The sequence below is a fragment of the Poecilia latipinna genome, unplaced genomic scaffold (genome assembly GCF_001443285.1).
Source record: "Poecilia latipinna isolate Pla-1442-1.1 unplaced genomic scaffold, P_latipinna-1.0 Scaffold465, whole genome shotgun sequence".
Taxonomy (NCBI): domain Eukaryota; kingdom Metazoa; phylum Chordata; class Actinopteri; order Cyprinodontiformes; family Poeciliidae; genus Poecilia; species Poecilia latipinna.
In genome coordinates this window covers 637,471-655,145 of record NW_015113081.1, presented here as the reverse complement: position 1 = coordinate 655,145, position 17,675 = coordinate 637,471, and the positions used below count along the sequence as shown (strand labels likewise).

The following is a 17,675-nucleotide window of genomic DNA, read 5'->3' as shown; positions in this document are numbered from 1 at the left end:
AATCAGGATGCAGGCGTTCTTTTTTCCCCACTTAAACTGGGCTGCAGTTCACATCTGCTTCACATCATGATAGACAATCATTTTGTTCTTTAGGCTTGGAACGTGTTTGTTTCAGTAATTTAGAGAAGCACCAAGAAATTAGATTGTGACCAGAACAAGATGACTTTTCTTAGCTTGACTGGCCCTCAACGGCCATTCAGAAACAGGAAAAAACAAAACAAAACGGAATAACATTAATTCTCTTTGGAGGTGGTGAGGGACGGGAAAGTGAATGAGGAGGTCTTGAAACTTAAAGACTGAAGTCAGCGGAGCTACAGAGGTATCACAAGTTCTTTAAGGGAAACTGCGTTTTATGAAACACGTCGACATGTGCCTGAGGTACATTCAGGCAGAAAACTGTTCTGTTTTTGTCTTTTTGAGCTTTCAACCTTGTCAGCGTGCTAGATTTGGAAGTGTTGGCAGCTTTTGGGAAATTCTAGAGTTAAATTAAAGATCTATGTTCGCTTTAAGTGCTAACAGTTTGAAATGTCATCTCAAATCCATCTGTCTTTTTTTAATTTGTAAACTCCTGTTGGACAAGGAGAAGTACTTGCGTTACTTCTCCTCTGCTCCTAAAATAAAGAGAACATTATGTCTGAAAGCAGACGTAGCAGATGTATTTCTAATGGCTGTTCCACTTATTTCTAAGCCTGTTCATTTTTGTGTGTTAACAGGTCCAGATCTTTCCTATAAATTATTTTATTACTTAAGAAAAAATCGAGATTGGCTTACAGTCTGTCTCAGGTTTTCAAAGATGAACAAAACCTTTAGATCAGAAACCTTGAGACGACTTTTTCCTCAGTGTGTTTTGGATTCGGTGCTTGGAGTTTGTGCCTATAGGTTGCAACGCTAATCGCAGCCGTGCTGTTTATATTTTTTCCATTTAAAACATTCCCATTAAAGTTGTTTTTACAGAATGTCTTTTCTAGAATTTTAAATATAGTTTAAACCCGCCAGATGCGTGATCAATTCCCCTTACACCCATTCAGGTGACTTTTGGTGAATCTCACTGCGATTGGGAACTCAGTCTGGTTCAGCACCATGGACAGCACCAGCCAACCAGTTGGGTCCTGCTGAGTCGAGTGTAGCAGCACAAATGCTAACTATCTATTACCCTCTGATTTAGTCAGTTGTTCGTATCTTAAATGTTTATCTTCTGAATTGATTCACATCAAAGAAATTACTTTTTATCTCTTGACAGCAACAGAAAGTCTAAATAGTTTCAGGACTTCGGTGTAGTTATTTTTTACTGATGCTTCTCAGTGGATAAATGGGATCATTTAAGGTTAACCCACCACCCGGACCGCTCCTTGCCCCTCTGTCCCAAAGCGCAAAAATTTAGAGAACTTTCAAACTATTGTTTAAGCATTTAAAAAAAAACTGATTAATTCAAATAAACAAACACAGCTTCCCATTGGCTCTCTGCTGTGCTGCAGAACCTTAATGCTAAGGCTAGTTAGCATGGCCACCGATGTCAGCTTATAAATGGGTTTCCTGTAGCAGTAAGTTGTTTCTGCCATTAGCGGAGAGAAAGGTGTCAGTCAATCTCGCGTACACAATATTGATTGACAGCGCTACGCCCCTCCCCCTGGCTCTGATTGGTCGTTTTCAGATGACAGTAGCAGCTTCAGCCGGAGGTGGAGGAAGATAATCTTTTCACATATTATCCGTCTCGTGTTGTATTGTCATGGTGATACCTTCAACAAATTTGGAAAATCACTTTTTTTTTTTTCTTCTAAGTCACACACTGTAACTGTAATTACTTAAAACAAGAGTTTTTTATTTATTAATTTTTTTACATCTGGAATGAAAACATGTCGTCCTGACCATGTCTGGCTGCTCTTACCTCAGCATCGTTCCACCTCCTCTCTCCTCCTCTCGGCTCTTCAGCCTCATCTCTCGGCACTCGCTTCCCCTCCCTCCTCAGTGTGGTTCCTGAATATTTAATAAGCTTGAATTACTGAGGCCCTCAACTGTAATGATGGGAAAATCAGACAATTAAAGCAGAAGGGCTCTGGCTTTAAGTCTCACCTCCCCCAGAGGAGCCAGAGATTATTTAAAGTGGCACACTGTTTGATTATCTAATCCTCCTTGTGCCCCCTCTGCTTTACTCACAGAGCAGCGTCGCCTTGCTCCACTTGCCACCACAAATTACCATGAAACGCCAATGAGCTCTATGTTTAAACCCATTTTCACAAGCGGGAATGTTGTGCCAGGAAATCCCAAAGGGAGTATCCGTATATAGGTTAGCTCCTTTATATTTAGGTTACCCCTGTGCTGCTCCCGGCCTTCCAGAGTGTTCCTTCCTGGTTCACACTTAGCAAATGTAATTATTAGGATGCTGAGAGGTGCACAATTGAGTAGGAAAAAAAATAAAAAAACAGGTTACTTGGTTGGAAAATTGACATTTCGTGCGATCGGATACGTGTGCCGGTCGAAGAGAACGCTGCGTCTAGCCGGTATATCTTTTTCCTCAGGTGGCACAAAGGCTATTTGAGCCTGTTTTTTTGTTTTGTTTTGGTTTTGTTTTTCTTCTTTCATCAAGCAGAAGTAAAAGCGATGTAGAAAGGCAACTTTGACCTGCCGATGTGTCGTTTGAAGCTGAAGGACTGGAAGTGAGCTCTGTTTTCCCTCCGACAGAGCCGGGTCTGTTTGGCTTTCCCGATGAGCTCGAGTTATTTTCCGGACAAAGTGATGGATCGTGATGGAGCAGACAGTTGCAGCTTCCTTAGTGTCTGCCAGAACTACACACACACACACACACACACACACACACACACACACACAGAGGGAGGTTTTGAGAACACACAGATGAATATTCATGATTATACAGCTGAGGCTCAACACTGCCTCATTTAGTCTTGGCCAGAGAGAGACCAATGATAGCATTGTAAACAAAACGGGGTTTAATAGCCGGACTCCGGCGCTGGCTAATTACCCTGCGCAGTTTGTCATATAGTGGCACGCAGAAAAAGATTTGAGAGCTATTGTGGTGAGATTTCCTCTCAGATTTGACTCCGATTGGGGTAAACTTCTTGTGGCCCCTTTTGGAATAAAAGGCGAGTATCCAGCTGCTGCTCCAGTCTGAGGGAAGAGAGAGATCTTTTATCAGAGCTTCCTAATGAGTTCTGCACAAATGGACTCCAGTCTACAAATATCATTTGATTGTTTGCAGCATAATGGACGAAGAATCTGGCGAAGACTGCCAGTGTTGGTTTTATGTTAGACTGGGTTTTATGTGCAGAGAGCATTTCACATCCAGTCACCACGGACAGGACTGAGATCTACATTTTTAGCGTTTTAATTTATTTGCTAGGGTTACTTGATATGATGTGACTTTAATTAGTTTTAAAAACCCATAACTGGATGGGAAGGTTTGAATTTACTGTGGATTTTCTTTATAGATCTACATAAGTTTCACACGCTCAAATATACAAGCGTTCACCTGCATGTTTAGGCTACTAACCTTTTAGTTTACAGCACTAATTTGATTGACCAATACTCGGAACAGTAGCAATGTCTTTTAAACAAATTTCTAAATAACAGCAGATTGGATTTTTATCAGTTTACATCAACATGGATTGAGAGACTGCTGACAAAGAAATAAGTCTCTGCTCTAAAGAAAGCAGCTTGGAGTTCAGCTGCCCACGTCGACAAGCCGAATGTCTTCAGCAGTTGTTTTGTGAGATAAAGGCTGAGCTGTTTGGACAAGAAGCATATTTTGATGTCTGGTTTTGAAATCACACAGCACTGTTCAGGCTGTCCGACACGGCGGTGACAGCATCATGCTGGGGTTCTGCTTTGCTGCCAGCGGTACTGCTGCATTGCACAAACTGAAGGGCATAATAAAGAAGCTTAACTTTCATCTCATCTCATCTCAGGTCTACAGCAAAATAGTTGAATATTTGACATAATTGGATGTTTCAGAAGCACAGGGATCCCAAACACATCCAAACTGCTTTTGAAATGGATAAAACAGACCAATAAACAGACCTGGTCTCAACCCTGTTAGAAATTTATTGACTATGAGTAAAAACTTGATTTATGTTTGGACAAAATAACAAACAAATTGAACAAATGTTACAAAGTCAGCCAGAAACCTGGATGAAGTTATGCCCAGGTTTTATTCTTGTTGTGTAAAAATGTACCGTTTACGTATTTGTTAAAATTGTGTCTAAGCCAGTGTTTTTCAACCTTTTTTGAGCCAAGGTACACTGTTTTAATTGAAAAACTCTCAAGGCACACCACCAACCAAAAATGTAAACAAAGATACTCTGTAGCCGCCTATACTACATATATAGTCATTCTTATCAAAGTGTCTTGAATAGGAATCAAATAAACACAAAAATGTATTTTTATCACATTTTACATTTCTTATTTCAAATTGCACGTAACATGTCCACTTCAAAAATACACCTTAAGTGCAGCGGCTTTATTTCCCTCCTGTAGTGCCAGATCTACAGCCCTCAAATTAAAAGCTGCATCATATGAGTTTGAAAACATTTCTCCGTCGTGCCTGCTGCTAGCATGTGGCAGTTCTAAATGAAAATTAACGCCTTCTTCTTTGATTTACAATTTTGACTTCTAATGATTCACTTCCTGCTAGAGAGCCCCCTGGTGGTTGAAGAAAAATACACAGAAAAGCCGCACCGGGCTACAATCCGCATGGTTCAAAGTTTAGGGGAAAAAAAAGTAGCAGCTTATAGTCCGGAAAATACGGTATGTAGGTGAAATTGAATAATTTCCACGGCACACCTGACGATCACTCACGGCACACTAGTGTGCCGCGGAACAGTGGTTGAAAAACACTGGTCTAAGTCATAAGGGTGTAAAATGAGTTAGAAGCTCCTCTGGCTCCCCCTAGTGGTCTCACAACTGTTTCCAGAAGCAGAAACAACCAATCAGAGCCAGGAGGAGGATCTTAGCAGTGTCAGTTAAGCTCATGTAAGCGCTGCTCACACCCTTCACCTACGTTCACCGCAAAACATAATTTAAGCTGTGGGGGGGACTTGTTCAAATTTTCAGCTCACTGTTTTCTCAGAACTTCCTACTGCAGCTTTAAGGGTCTTTTAACCAAATATAAATATATATAAACCTAAATGTATAGTTTTATTCTGCATAAATTGAAGAAAATTCAAACTTTTCCACATATTTCATCTATTCATAAAAGTTATATCACGCAACCCAAATATTTTAACGCTGAACCTTTAAATACCTGGACGAACCCTCCACCGTGTCCCTGGGTGAAGACAGAAGATACCTCGGCTCCCTCGGCCCTTTAGCTTGATACAGGAATGTGGGGCAACTGTGTGGCTTCGGGGTTTAAGCTTTCCTTCAGCGTTGCTGATTTGAATATCATTCAGCGTCTATTTGCATCTAGTTTTAATAGCAGTTTACTCAGTGAAGCGGAAGATGACATCTTTATCTGCGGTTGACACACGAGGCCGTGCGCCTGCGGCTAGCGTGTGTCTAGTTAATGAGCAGAGGGATGCTGCTGCTGATTAGGGGCGGCAATAAAAAAGAAAAAAAGAAAAAGAAAACGCTCAGCCTCCTACACCGACTCGACTCCAGAGAAGGAATAAAACCGGGCCCAGACCCAGACCCAGACGGTTACAGACCGAGTACTGCCAAGAGATCCGCTTGTTTTTCCCCGTTTGTTTAATTGATTCTGAAACGAGAATTAGAGAAAATAATTTAAGATATTTAAAATTGTTGCTAAATGTTTGGATTTAGTCGTTTTAAAGTGAAAATGGTGAACTGAATTTCAGAGATATGCTGCAGATGTAGTGGCACTCCTGTGTAAAAACATTTAGTAGTCCAACTTTTGTTTATGTAATATTTGAATTAAACAACATCGTGGGATAAAAGTTTATCCACAGATCGTGAAGAAAGGTGAAGGATCTGGTTGTTTTCTGGAGGTTATGAAAACCTTTAAGGTTAATGACGTCATGAACTCCTTTAAATATTTTAAATTAAGACTTAAAAAAAAAAAAAACAAACATATAAAATCAGTCATCACCATTCCTTCAGGGTAATGATCTAATATACTTATATTAAAAAAAGAAGGAGGAAGCGTTGATGTGCGTTTCTGTCCACTCTAATATTAGACTGGACAAGCCTGACTCCAGGTCTGCCTGCTGCTGCAGCGCTGGGAATACTGCACACTAAGCCCAACGTGTTGTCATGGCAACCGCAGCAGCTGTCAGAGCACCTCCTGTAAGAGTGACAGATGATTTTTATTACACGGGCTGCAAACACCGGAAGGGTCCCCCTGCCTCCATGGGCGTACGTATGCCAGCCCGATCAAATCGCACTTCCAATGCCAATGATTGAGACGAGGCCTAATTAAAGCCCGGGCCCTCCTGGGCTCACAGTCCACTTGTCGTTGCACACGGCCCACTCTGGCAGTGCTGGCGTCAGTCCCTATGTCACATTATCATACTGGGAAACAATGAGGCGTCGCATACGGTAATATTATAGCACCAATTACAGATTGATGAAAAGACATCTGCTTGTAAATGTTTATTATCATGAATGAATTTCTACTTGTTATACTACGATATACTGAAGCTCATTATAAATAACCAGAATTTAAATTGGCTCTATTTGCAGTGAGCTTATATATTCGGCTGATACATAATCTGCAAGAGCACTAGCTATAAAAATTGGCTATAAAACTGTGCAAACTGGAATTGTGAAAATAAATTTGCTCAATGGAAACATGTCAATTCAACAAAAAAAAGCACTAGGATGAGGTAGTTTTTCTATGACTGCATACTAGTATTGTTGTAGATAGAAAAATTAAAAAAAAACTTAAATCCCGACAAAAAAAATCAGAAATTTTCAGACAAATTTCAGAAATTTTCTAGAAGAAAAAAAAAACATTAACATTTCTGAATTTCAAGTCAAAAAGTTTAGAATTTTCAGAGTTTTTTAGCAGAACGTGCTACCCTTTTTTCTACTTATTATGGCTGTTTTGCTGTTGGTAAAGAAAGTTAGCACACAAAACTTTTTTTATATTGGGATGTAGCATGTCAGTGTGTATTTAATTAGACCATATAGTTGGACTTGTGTGCTGGTGTAATGAAAACATGCCACATGGGTCTAAACGTAAGAAAATGAGCTGAATATCTTTCTCACTGGGTTCAGTGGGGTGAAATTCACAGTGTCCTGCCGCATCATGAAAATATATTACAAACTGGTAACACACGTGCTGCCTTCACTGATCAGAAAAAGTTGGAATTTTTCCACTTTAGCCAGTAAGCAGCCGACTCAGGTGAGAGCTGTTCCAGAAATTGACACCTATTTTAGAAACAAAATCCAGGATCGTTTTCAGCAGTTTGTGTTCTGATCTTCAATCAATCAGTTTTATTTATAAAGCACCTTTATATGCTAAAAGCAGCTCAAAGTGCTGTATACGTCAATAAAAACAAACCCACAATGACCCAACCACACATGCAGAAACACACAACTTTATGGAAATTGCACAAACTACATGGAGATGATCCAATTCTGGAAGTATAGTTAAAAAAGACGGGTCTTGAGCCTGCTCTTAATCTGTGTAATTAAAATCACATCTCTAAACAACAGGAAAGAGTTAAAAGGTTTGCTGGTGATTTGGCCTCAAGCTGCGAAAGCGCTGCGAATTATTATCCCCCGTTTTCTTCTCTCAACTGATTTTGAGCGGCCAAGGTTACGGTGACACCGTGGGCCCGGGCTCGTCTCCTGAGACCGCGCTCCGCTCACTAACGCACTCGAAGACAGCTTCGCAGCAGGGACTCCGATAACAGAGTGATGAGGAGGCACTTTTTACCCGCGTGGTTTGGCTGACTGCACTGGTTTCCCCGTCAGTGGGCTCCAGACTGCTGTTGATCAAGTTCAAGTCAAAGTTTTCCCGGCGCTCTGGGGGGAAAGTGACTTACTGCCGCTTATTACTACCAGCATGTTTTTTGCAGATGTAATTACAATTCAAAGAATAAGCTTCCTTCCTGGGTTGCCTCTTCGGCAGCGTGTTTCCAGTCAGGGTGAGACTCGGAGAGATAGAGGTGGTGGGTTCCCGTTGCGATCTGTCAGACAGACAGGGCTGACACTTTTGTTGATAATTGCTCTGCCTAGCCATGATCTGAATTAGCATATGAAAGTTGCCTCTTTTTTTCTCCTCTTCCATCCTCCCCTCTCTCTGGAAGCGCATAGCTGTAAGCCAATTTGTAAGTCATTTAAGATGACAGAAAGTGGTTGTATCCCAGAGGTGCTCTTTTCCTCTTGATCTTTAATTTTTTTTTTGTCTCTCTCTCTCCTTCAGTGTGTCTTCGCCTCCTCCTCCCGTCTCATCCTTCCTCTTTTCATGTCTCAATTAGAACCACGGTGGAATGCCGTCAGCGGTGCGTTCTGATCCTTTCGGGTTAAGCGGGGCGGTTCGGGGCAGATGGTCGCCCAGCAAGCTCGGGTCAAAGTGCTCAGCTACGCCGCCTTGTGTCATCGTGTCCCATGGAAACCCTCGCTCTCTCTCAGTCCTCAGCGCGCATTTTTAACCTTTGTGTCTTCCAATGACACATGTGCAAACTGTCCTTGGTCGAAAAGTGCTTCAACAGCACACAGGCGGGATTCTCACTCTTTCTGTTACGTTGCCCGAGCAATTAGGGTTTCGGCGGCGAACCGCAAAGTGTCCTGGAGAACAAAACGTCTACTTGCAAGCTCAGCGTGGCTTAAACAGGGATTAATTCAATCTATTTAGTGAGGAGCCACAGAAAGAGACTTGTGTTTGAGGCACCAGCGATGCCAAAGCAGCTGGGTGGGCCGGGAGGAAGGGAAGAGGAGGCGACCGATGGTCCTGCAAGCCACCTGGGCCGAAACGAAGCCGTAATTTACAAAGCCTACGCACAGGTGTGAACAGAAACCCTCGCTCGAACGTCTGACATGTTCTAACACGGGCTGGAGGCGGGAGGGGTCAGGCGTGCGGTGGGCGGAGCAGGGAAAAACGTCGGCGAGCATCTTCAGTCGTTATTATTGACCGTTGCTCCCTGCTGCTGCAGGAGGCTGTTAGCGGATTAACACTCTCTTGCCTTGCATGCACACGCGCGTGAAACTACACAGAAAAATATTAATATACAAACAGCTTTTTGTGTTAGGGAGTCTGAGCTACTGCTGGGTAGGGAGGGGTCAGGGTTCATTCAAAGAAGCAATAAAAATTGGTTGTAAAGAAAACAAATTGACACAATTGCACAAAATATTGATGTTTTATTACTAAAATAGGGTCCAAACTTCTGCCACAGGAACCAAAACTGTCACGTTGAAAGTTTGTATTAAGAACTTTTTTCTGTTTCTTGTTTTTTTATTTTACCTGCTTAAAAATGTACTTCAAACTACTTTAATGCAACTAACTAACTTTTTATGGAAAAAAAAGGCATCTGTTCTGTAACACTCAATAATTTCCATTGTAAGAAGATTTTATTTGTCAGTGAAAATGCCGAGGCCACGACCTCATCACGGTGCGGTTCCACTCAGCTCTGGTGTGTGCATCCCCCATCCTCGGTCCTCTGATTGCAACGACCAGGCACCTAAAAAGACGAACACACGATTTCCACACCTGTAAACATGAAAGGCCTGTGGACTTCTTCTCTTGTTTCACCTGTCAAAGAAGAAGAAGACGACTGATGAGGATGAGGAGCAGAAAGATCAGGAAGAAAAATAATACGCACAAGCTACCAGTCGATCAGGACGGATGAGAGCTCAGCCTGGATCTGCTGCCGGTTCAAACTGCAGTTTTCCTTTCCACCTTCACCACATGCATCCTCAGCAAGGGCAATTATTGCAACTCAATGCAAGTCTTCTGGATGCTTAGATAGAAACCCTTTTGCCAATTTAAATTATAAAATGAATTATTTTATGGTAGGATTGAACTGGAATGGATTTAATTGACTTTGAATCTGTCTGTATGATTGGACTGAATTAATTGTAACGCTTTGCTAACGTACTTATGGTATTGAAAGAAGATAACACTGTTCAGGTCTGTCAGTACATATGAGAGCAGTTTCCAATAATTGAACTAGAAACAACATGAACTGCTCCTCATACTGGACTCCAAATCTGATCTTACAGAATTGTGTTTTGTCCCTTTCCATGTGCTACCATGAAAGCTGCTGCTGTTTTCGCTGATGCCAGACAATGTTCCTAGAAAAGGAAAGAAAGTAGGAAAGAGAGGAACAAGCTACAGCCTGCTGAATGTGAACAGCACCTCCTCACATGTCCTCCTCTTCCTTCTGTTTGTTGTGGACACTTTTACAGCGTCTGAACAACTAGCGAGCAAAATACCCTGCAGGGTGTCAAGTCAAATCCATGGCCTCCTGTTTCTAACTAGGTCAACACTTGCTTACAGTATCATGGCCATGGCTCTTTACACTTCTCCTCCACCAGCTTTATTCATTTTTCTGTCGTTCGTGGCTTTCTTAAAGCTGCGGTGTGTAACTTTTATTAAATGTTTGTTAAAACCGTCCAGTTTGTTATGAGACGGACAAAGATCAATCTCCGCCACCTCCTCTCTGAGTTGTTATTGTGATCTGACGAAATGCACCCAAAAACAACCAACCGGAACCAGAAGGAGGGTCTTAGCGCTGTCAATCAACGTTGTGAAGGCACTGCTCAGTGTTCTAATGGCGGAGAAACAACTTGTTGTTCCAGATAAACCATTTGCCTGCTGTCATCGGTTGCATGCTGGCTAGCCTGAGCGTTCACAATGGGTTGTGTTAGCTGCAGCCTAGCAGAGAGCGAGGAGGAGAAGAAAGGGGGCGATGAACAGCGCCACATGGACGGTCACGGGCAGCGCTAAGACCCGCCTCCTGGCTCTGATTGGTTTTCTATGTTAGCTCTAAGAGAAGGCACAGGAGCTAAATTTTTCCACAGATTACGTTTCATACCATTCTGTCACAACAAAGTGGCAGTTTTAGCAAATATGTAGAAAATGTTCTTCATAAAAGTTACACACTGCAGCTTTAATTCGCCAACAAACTCAAGGTAGATGCCGTCGCGTGCTGCGTTTGGTGATCTATACTCCCTTATTTTAAGGATGTGCTGTGTGAGAGTCTCCCCCAGCAGTCTTAATCAGTGTTAAACTGGCATGACAGGACTAAATGAGGGTAATTCAACACCCCATAAAGTCTGCATCATGATGAGCCTCGCAGTACCTCCAGAATCCCCCCGCCGTGCGCCAGCCTCATTTGATCACCGTCCCTGATAGGCCTCTCCATCATTCATGACATAAAATACTCCGGCAGCCACCGGCTACGGCGGCGCACATCGCCCCCTCATAAATATTGACTACCTCCGTCTCCTTCCACGTGTTCATGCAAATTAGCGTTACATTACCGCCGTCCGACCTGCGCAGCCGTGCCGTATCAAAGAGCTCTGTGATCCCCGGCTCCTCGCACTTTAGTCTGGAGCGGGAGGAGAGAAAAAAAAAGAAGAGCAGACCTGTGTGTGAGAGTTTCCCCCAGGAGAGAGAGGGAAGAGCGATGAGCTACATGATAACGAGCTGTGTTACACTGCTACACAGCACACAGTCTTGTCACTGCGCCTCGGAGCTGTTCGGAGCTAAATGGGCTGCAGCAGATGTTTGGTGACTACAATCACACAGGGCTGCGTACCTCACTTGACTTGCAAATATTTGCTAAGTGACTTCAATATTGGATCTTCTCTGTTCCCCGCTTCTACAATGTATAAGACGAAACGAATACACTTGGCTGTCTTTCTCTGCTGCCGTCTGTGATTGTCACATCTTCTTTTGTTATTACTAATATTATCGTAAAAAGCCAACCTTATCCAGTGATGAAATCTGGAGGCAACTGGTCCTTCGCTGATTCCTTCCACATGTCGATCACGGTTCTTTAGAAGATGGCAGTCCATGAAAAATGGACCGTCTTTTCCTCAAATGTCTTCTGGTATCCTCCAAATCATTGACCAAAACACTAGAGCACCACGTTAAGCAATCCCAAAGCATTGCTTTGATTTTAATGATATTTGGAAGACCATTTTGCTAGGATGTGTCGTGTGTTTACAGAGGCAGAAGAGCAGATGTGAGAGCTACCATCCTGCAACTTTTGGATGCATCCCTGCTTCAAAACACCTGAATCAAATGGTCCCTGGATACCAGGCCTCTGTAGACCTCAAATGAAGGGATGCCTCAAAACTTTGCAGCACAGGAATCCTCCAGGAACAGAGGCACTGGAGCCTCTGTTCCTGGAGCCCATTGAGTGGAGCCGTTGTGTTGCAGGTAGCTGATGGCTCACCTGACGTTCGGTCAAATCAGTGAAGGTGACCTGGCAGAAGATGTTTTAACACATTTGGACTTACGGCCCCTTGGCTGACAGACTTCTGGTTTTACGAGAAATGTCGTAGTAATCATCTTTGGGGTGAATCCTTACACCACGGTGCTTTTGTGTTTCTGTTTTGGTTCATTTCTTGGCATGAGTGACAGCGACGGGCCAAACCACGAGAGAGACTCCAGTTGTATTTGTCTAGCGTAATACAGTGGTCTACTATTTCTTTTAATGTTTATTACACAAGACAATTAAGCTGAGTGGGAGCCCAGCAGGGACTAATGAATCAAGAGAAGATGCTTCATGGGAAGAAACGGATAGCTTTTCCACACTTTGCAGTGCGGTGCACTTACCTTGTGGGCAACATAAATATGTCACATGTTGTAACGGCTTCCCCCACAGGCATTTAAGGCATTTATGGGTGTCATTTGATCATCTGTGTTTCACTGATTTTATGATTTCATTAAGGTACATCTACACTTAGAAATGCTTTATAGTGTGCTGATATTGCTTTCTGAATGTGTTTCCTCTCAGTGTCACGGTTTCTAATTACATCCACGGGTGCCCTGTACATCCTGGATGTGCAAATGGAGGACGGGCTTTACAACTACAGGTGTATGACACGACATCGGTACACAGGAGAGACCCGACAGAGCAATAGTGCCCGTCTCATTGTCTCAGGTGAGGAACCAGAGTCTTAAAAGTCCCCATCATCAGTGTAAACAGCTTTTCTAAAAGTGAGTCAATTTTTTTTGTTATCCGTTTACCAAGTAGAGATTAAAACACCAGCGTGAGGGAGATTTTCTATCCAAATTAACAAAGATAAGATGAAATATTCCTTTATTAATCCCACAGTGGGGAGATTTGCATTGTTACAGCCGTATAGAGGACAGAACAGAACCAATATAAAAAATATAAAAATCTATATATACAAAAAATACAAGTGAATATAGAAATACTGAAGCAGTATAGTAAAAAAATATGTAAATTCCAGGTGTATATGTTAAGGTAGGCAGATAGGTGATGTTACTCATAGATTAAAGTAAATAAATAATAAATGAAATAGCAATGTAAGTCATTTTGCACATAGTCACAGATAGGTAAGTTATGTTATACATGGTGAATTTCGATATTGCACACAGTTGAGCTCTATACCAGTGATAAGTGAGTAAAGCGAACAGGTTTATTGCCTGTAGTAGAGTAGTGAACCTCTTTATACTTTTAATTTATAAATTTAAAGTATAAATATATGCATATATAACCAAGGAACATTTGGCTGTAAAATTGGGCTAGTGACAAATCCTGTAGGTCATCTGAATAGAAATGAAGCTGACAGCAGAAGAGAAGATGACGTGCCATAAAGGTCATTTGAACTTGGGTGAGAGACAATGCTCCGTCTCTTCAGCAATATAAAGGGGCAGTTCTGCAAAATGGAACTGGGAAGTAAAGAAATGCAAGGATTCAAAAAGGGGGTGACAATCCTTAAAGAGGTAAATGGATCCAAGTCTGGGGTTCTTGCTCAAGCACACTTGGGCATGTGGTCAGGGCAGAGCTGAATCTGAGCTCCCGACCTTGTGCTTGCCAGATGACTTATTTGTTCACAGTGTCCTCAGATCATTGCAGACAAGTCTGGTCTAAAGTTTCTGGACCTAATGATCACCAGTTACTTAAAACATTTCAGTAGATGCTCCTGACGACCAAGACAAGCATCACACATTGGGTAAATCTCAACCTGTAGCAACAGAGCTCACGGCCCCGACTTACACCTCGCTCTTCTGCCCTTCAGATCCAACCAACTCAGCACCGCACATACTGGACAGCTTCGAGCGTCGCGAGGTGATGACGAATCATCGAGTGGAGCTGCCCTGCAAGGCCTCAGGTCACCCGGCGCCCAAATACCGTTGGCTGAAGGACAACCGACCTCTGGAACCAGACACACGCTATAGGCAGAGCGTCACGGGCCTGTTGATAGAGCGAGCCCAGCCCAGTGACACGGGGGCGTACGTGTGTGAAGTGTGGAACGGCTACGGCAACGCCGAGGTTGTTGGCAGGTTGCACGTAAAAGGTCAGTGCTCACTGGCAATCTGCTCACCCACCGTGGGGAGTTGAATCAGTTTTATCAGATATCTAAAGTGTGCAATGAGACAATGTGCATATTTCTCCTTCTTGACTTCGATCACTGACGTCTCATTGCCTCCCTAAAACACAGAACCCCTGAAGGTAACGGTGAGTCCACGGAAGGTGAAAGGCAGTGTGGGAAGCCAGGTTTCCTTGACCTGCAGTGTGACTGGCTCTGAGGAGTATCAGCTGTCATGGTACCGCAATGGAGAGCTCATTTACCCCAGCAACAGTGTCCGCATGACAGGCCAAAGCAGAGAGAACCTGGTTATGGCTGGAATGGCCAAGAGCGACGGAGGAGCCTATCAGTGCTTCGCCAGGCATGGCAAGATGTCCGCCCAGGACTTTGTTCAAGTGATACTGGAAGGTCAGAACTCGCAGAGATGAATGGGCGCTTGGAAATCTTTATCAGTTTGTGAATCCGTGATCTCTGAATGCAACATCTGTGCAGTTTTTAATCACAGTTTGCTGTTTTGAATAATTATTTCAGCACTGTAATGCCCAGTCTGCTGAATTTTCAATACGTTTGTTCTGTAGATGCTTTAAACTGGATTTTCTAACATTCTTTGACGATCTTAGCAGACACCATGTGACTGTATTTAAATCCCGTCTGCGTCCAGATGGCACCCCAAAGATTCTGGCTTCGTTCAGCGAGAAGGTCTACAACGTCAATGAGTTTGTGTCACTGTCATGCACGGTGAAGGGCACGCCGGAGCCTCGGGTGACGTGGTCGCTGGACGACGAACCCGTGATCCGGGACAGTCGGCACCGCATCTCCTACTACGCCAACGCCGAGGGCCACGTGGTCAGCCACCTCAACATCACCCAGACCCAGGTCCCCGACGGAGGGGTGTACCGCTGCAACTGCAACAACTCGGCAGGGACGGTTTCCTACCAGGCGCGAATAAACGTAAGAGGTGCTTGTCAGATCAACTCTTCCAGCACACCATCACATACACACATCAACATGTCTTGAGAAGTTTCGTTTTGATGCGACCCTAAAAGCACCGAGATGTGCAGACGCAGAAGGAGTGCCTCACTAAGTTTGTGGAAAGGGTTCAGGTTTTTGGGAGAAAGAGAAACATTGGTTTCAAATGAAACGTTTCAGTGCTGAGAAAGGATGTCGGTTATTTCTCTCACATCTACAGTTGTTCCAAGAACGATCATCTAAATAGGAGTTGAACCAAACTCCGCATGTGATCTCAGCAGTGTAATTTAGCTAAATATTTTAAAGATTTGTGTTTTACTTGCTTATACAAAGTATGAAAGCCTATACCAGTGGATATTTTCCGGTATGTGGTTGGAAGGTACTCTCTTTTAGAGAACGATAAGAGTTGTACTCACTGCAGCACCAGACAAAACAACACACAAGTGAGTAGCAAACCAAACTTGGATGCAACGCGACATTGAATCTACTTCCTGATGTTGTTTAAAACTGTTTCTGTTCAAGCTTAGACCAGCTACTTAGGGGTTGCTGCTTTACCAGTTATATAACTTCTAAACATGTTTAAGAAGTAAAATTCAGGTTTCTACATCACGCAAAAGTGGCAAAAAGCAAAAACTGAAGATAAAACAAAGACTGACATATTTGATTTACAGCCTTAACGTCTAACAGCCTTTTCCCTCTTATTCTATTGGCCCAATGATGAAGTGCAGTCATTTTTGTTCTTGGTGGCAGATGAACAAGTCAGAATTAGGCAGTTGGTTGCATTCAAATCACATCAAGTTACTTTTTGGGCCATTTTGCTGTGGTGATCCCGCCCACATTGCAATGGAAATGACCCAACCTGTGTAGAGCCAAGTTGAGTTCAGAAGCGATATCATGACTTTCTAATATTGCAACATCTTGTTCCACAACCAGAAACAATTGGATTGAGCACTAAAATGGTAGCTAGTTGTTGATAAGAAGTCATATTTAAATATTTGTATTGCGCTGTCAGATGGACCTTGAACAAACGTCTAATGTGTCATAAAAGCATCAAGCTGCACAGTGAGAACAAAATGCTTCCTGAATATCATGGGAGTCGAAGTTGATTTGTACTTATAAAAGAAAAAAGGGCAATTTTTCAACAGAAAACTGTAATGTACAACAGACAGTGCCACCTCATAAACTCTAGAGTGGGACAGTCAATCCTTTTTGCAGCCGTGGAACTTGCCAAGTTTTGGGTAGTTCTGCTAATACAGAGGGAAAACCGTGTGGACATTAAGTGTCCTATGGAACCGGATGAGATACGGACTTAAATTTGTGTTTGTAGAAATGGAATTGTAATCAAATTATATTAAAGGACTTCTTATTTTGTGGTAGTGCAAACAACTCAAATCACGTTTCTGGCTGAGATCGACGCTTTTTCAACGTGGTGAAGAAAACGTAGTGAGGCATTCTGGAACGCCCTTGCAGGTTTTTGTTCTCTCACTTTGTTTTAAGAACAAACGAGGCCTGTGACCTTTGTGTTGTTTTTAGAACAAACACAACACAGCACAGCTATCATTCAGCCAACCCCACAGGCCTCAAAATCATTTTAAGAGAGTTGTCTCTCCAATGTTGTCCCCAAGGGCCTGCCAGCATCAGACCAATGAAAAACCTCACTGCCATTGCTGGGCGGGACATGTACATCCACTGCCGCGTCATCGGCTACCCTTACTATTCCATCAAGTGGTACAAGGACTCCAACTTGCTGCCGTACAACCACCGGCAGCGGGCCTTTGAGAACAACGGCACCCTGAAGCTGTTTGATGTGCAGAAGGATGTGGACGAAGGAGAATACACGTGCAACGTGCTGGTGCAGCCTCAGCTGTCCACTCACCAGAGCGTCTATGTTACTGTTAAAGGTAAGGCCACAGTCGAAACTGGTGCAATGCCTGACACGCAGTGAGTGTCAGAAATATCACCAAAATGTTATCGATGCTGTTTTTGATGCAGCAACAGTTTGTGTGTATTTATGAGAAATGATGAGGTAAACGAGTGCACGATCCTTAATGTCCCAAACTGTAGATATTTCTCTGCATACAGGCTACACACAACCCAAAAAGGCTTAATGTATTTGTGTAGCACATTTCAGCAGCAAGGCATGATGAAGACGCAATACCAACTTTGAAACAAGCCGTAAACATCATGTTTGTCAAATCCCATCATCTGTTGTACGTCACGTATGTTAAACAATGACCTCGTTGTTTTTAATCGATGGCAACTCGATTCTGGAAGTTTGT

At 43.0% G+C, this 17,675-nt stretch overlaps 1 protein-coding gene across 2 annotated transcripts in view; it reads left to right on the top strand.

The window, feature by feature from the left end:
- dscama (Down syndrome cell adhesion molecule a) overlaps window positions 1-17,675 on the top strand; it is a 109,802-nt gene that overhangs the window by 62,659 nt on the left and 29,468 nt on the right. For both annotated transcript variants that reach the window (XM_015039217.1, XM_015039216.1), the window contains exons 4-8: window positions 12,885-13,031; window positions 14,137-14,415; window positions 14,560-14,835; window positions 15,089-15,385; window positions 17,022-17,297. In XM_015039217.1, coding sequence (XP_014894703.1) covers window positions 12,885-13,031; window positions 14,137-14,415; window positions 14,560-14,835; window positions 15,089-15,385; window positions 17,022-17,297 — 1,275 coding nt within the window. The remainder of the gene's footprint in view (window positions 1-12,884; window positions 13,032-14,136; window positions 14,416-14,559; window positions 14,836-15,088; window positions 15,386-17,021; window positions 17,298-17,675) is intronic.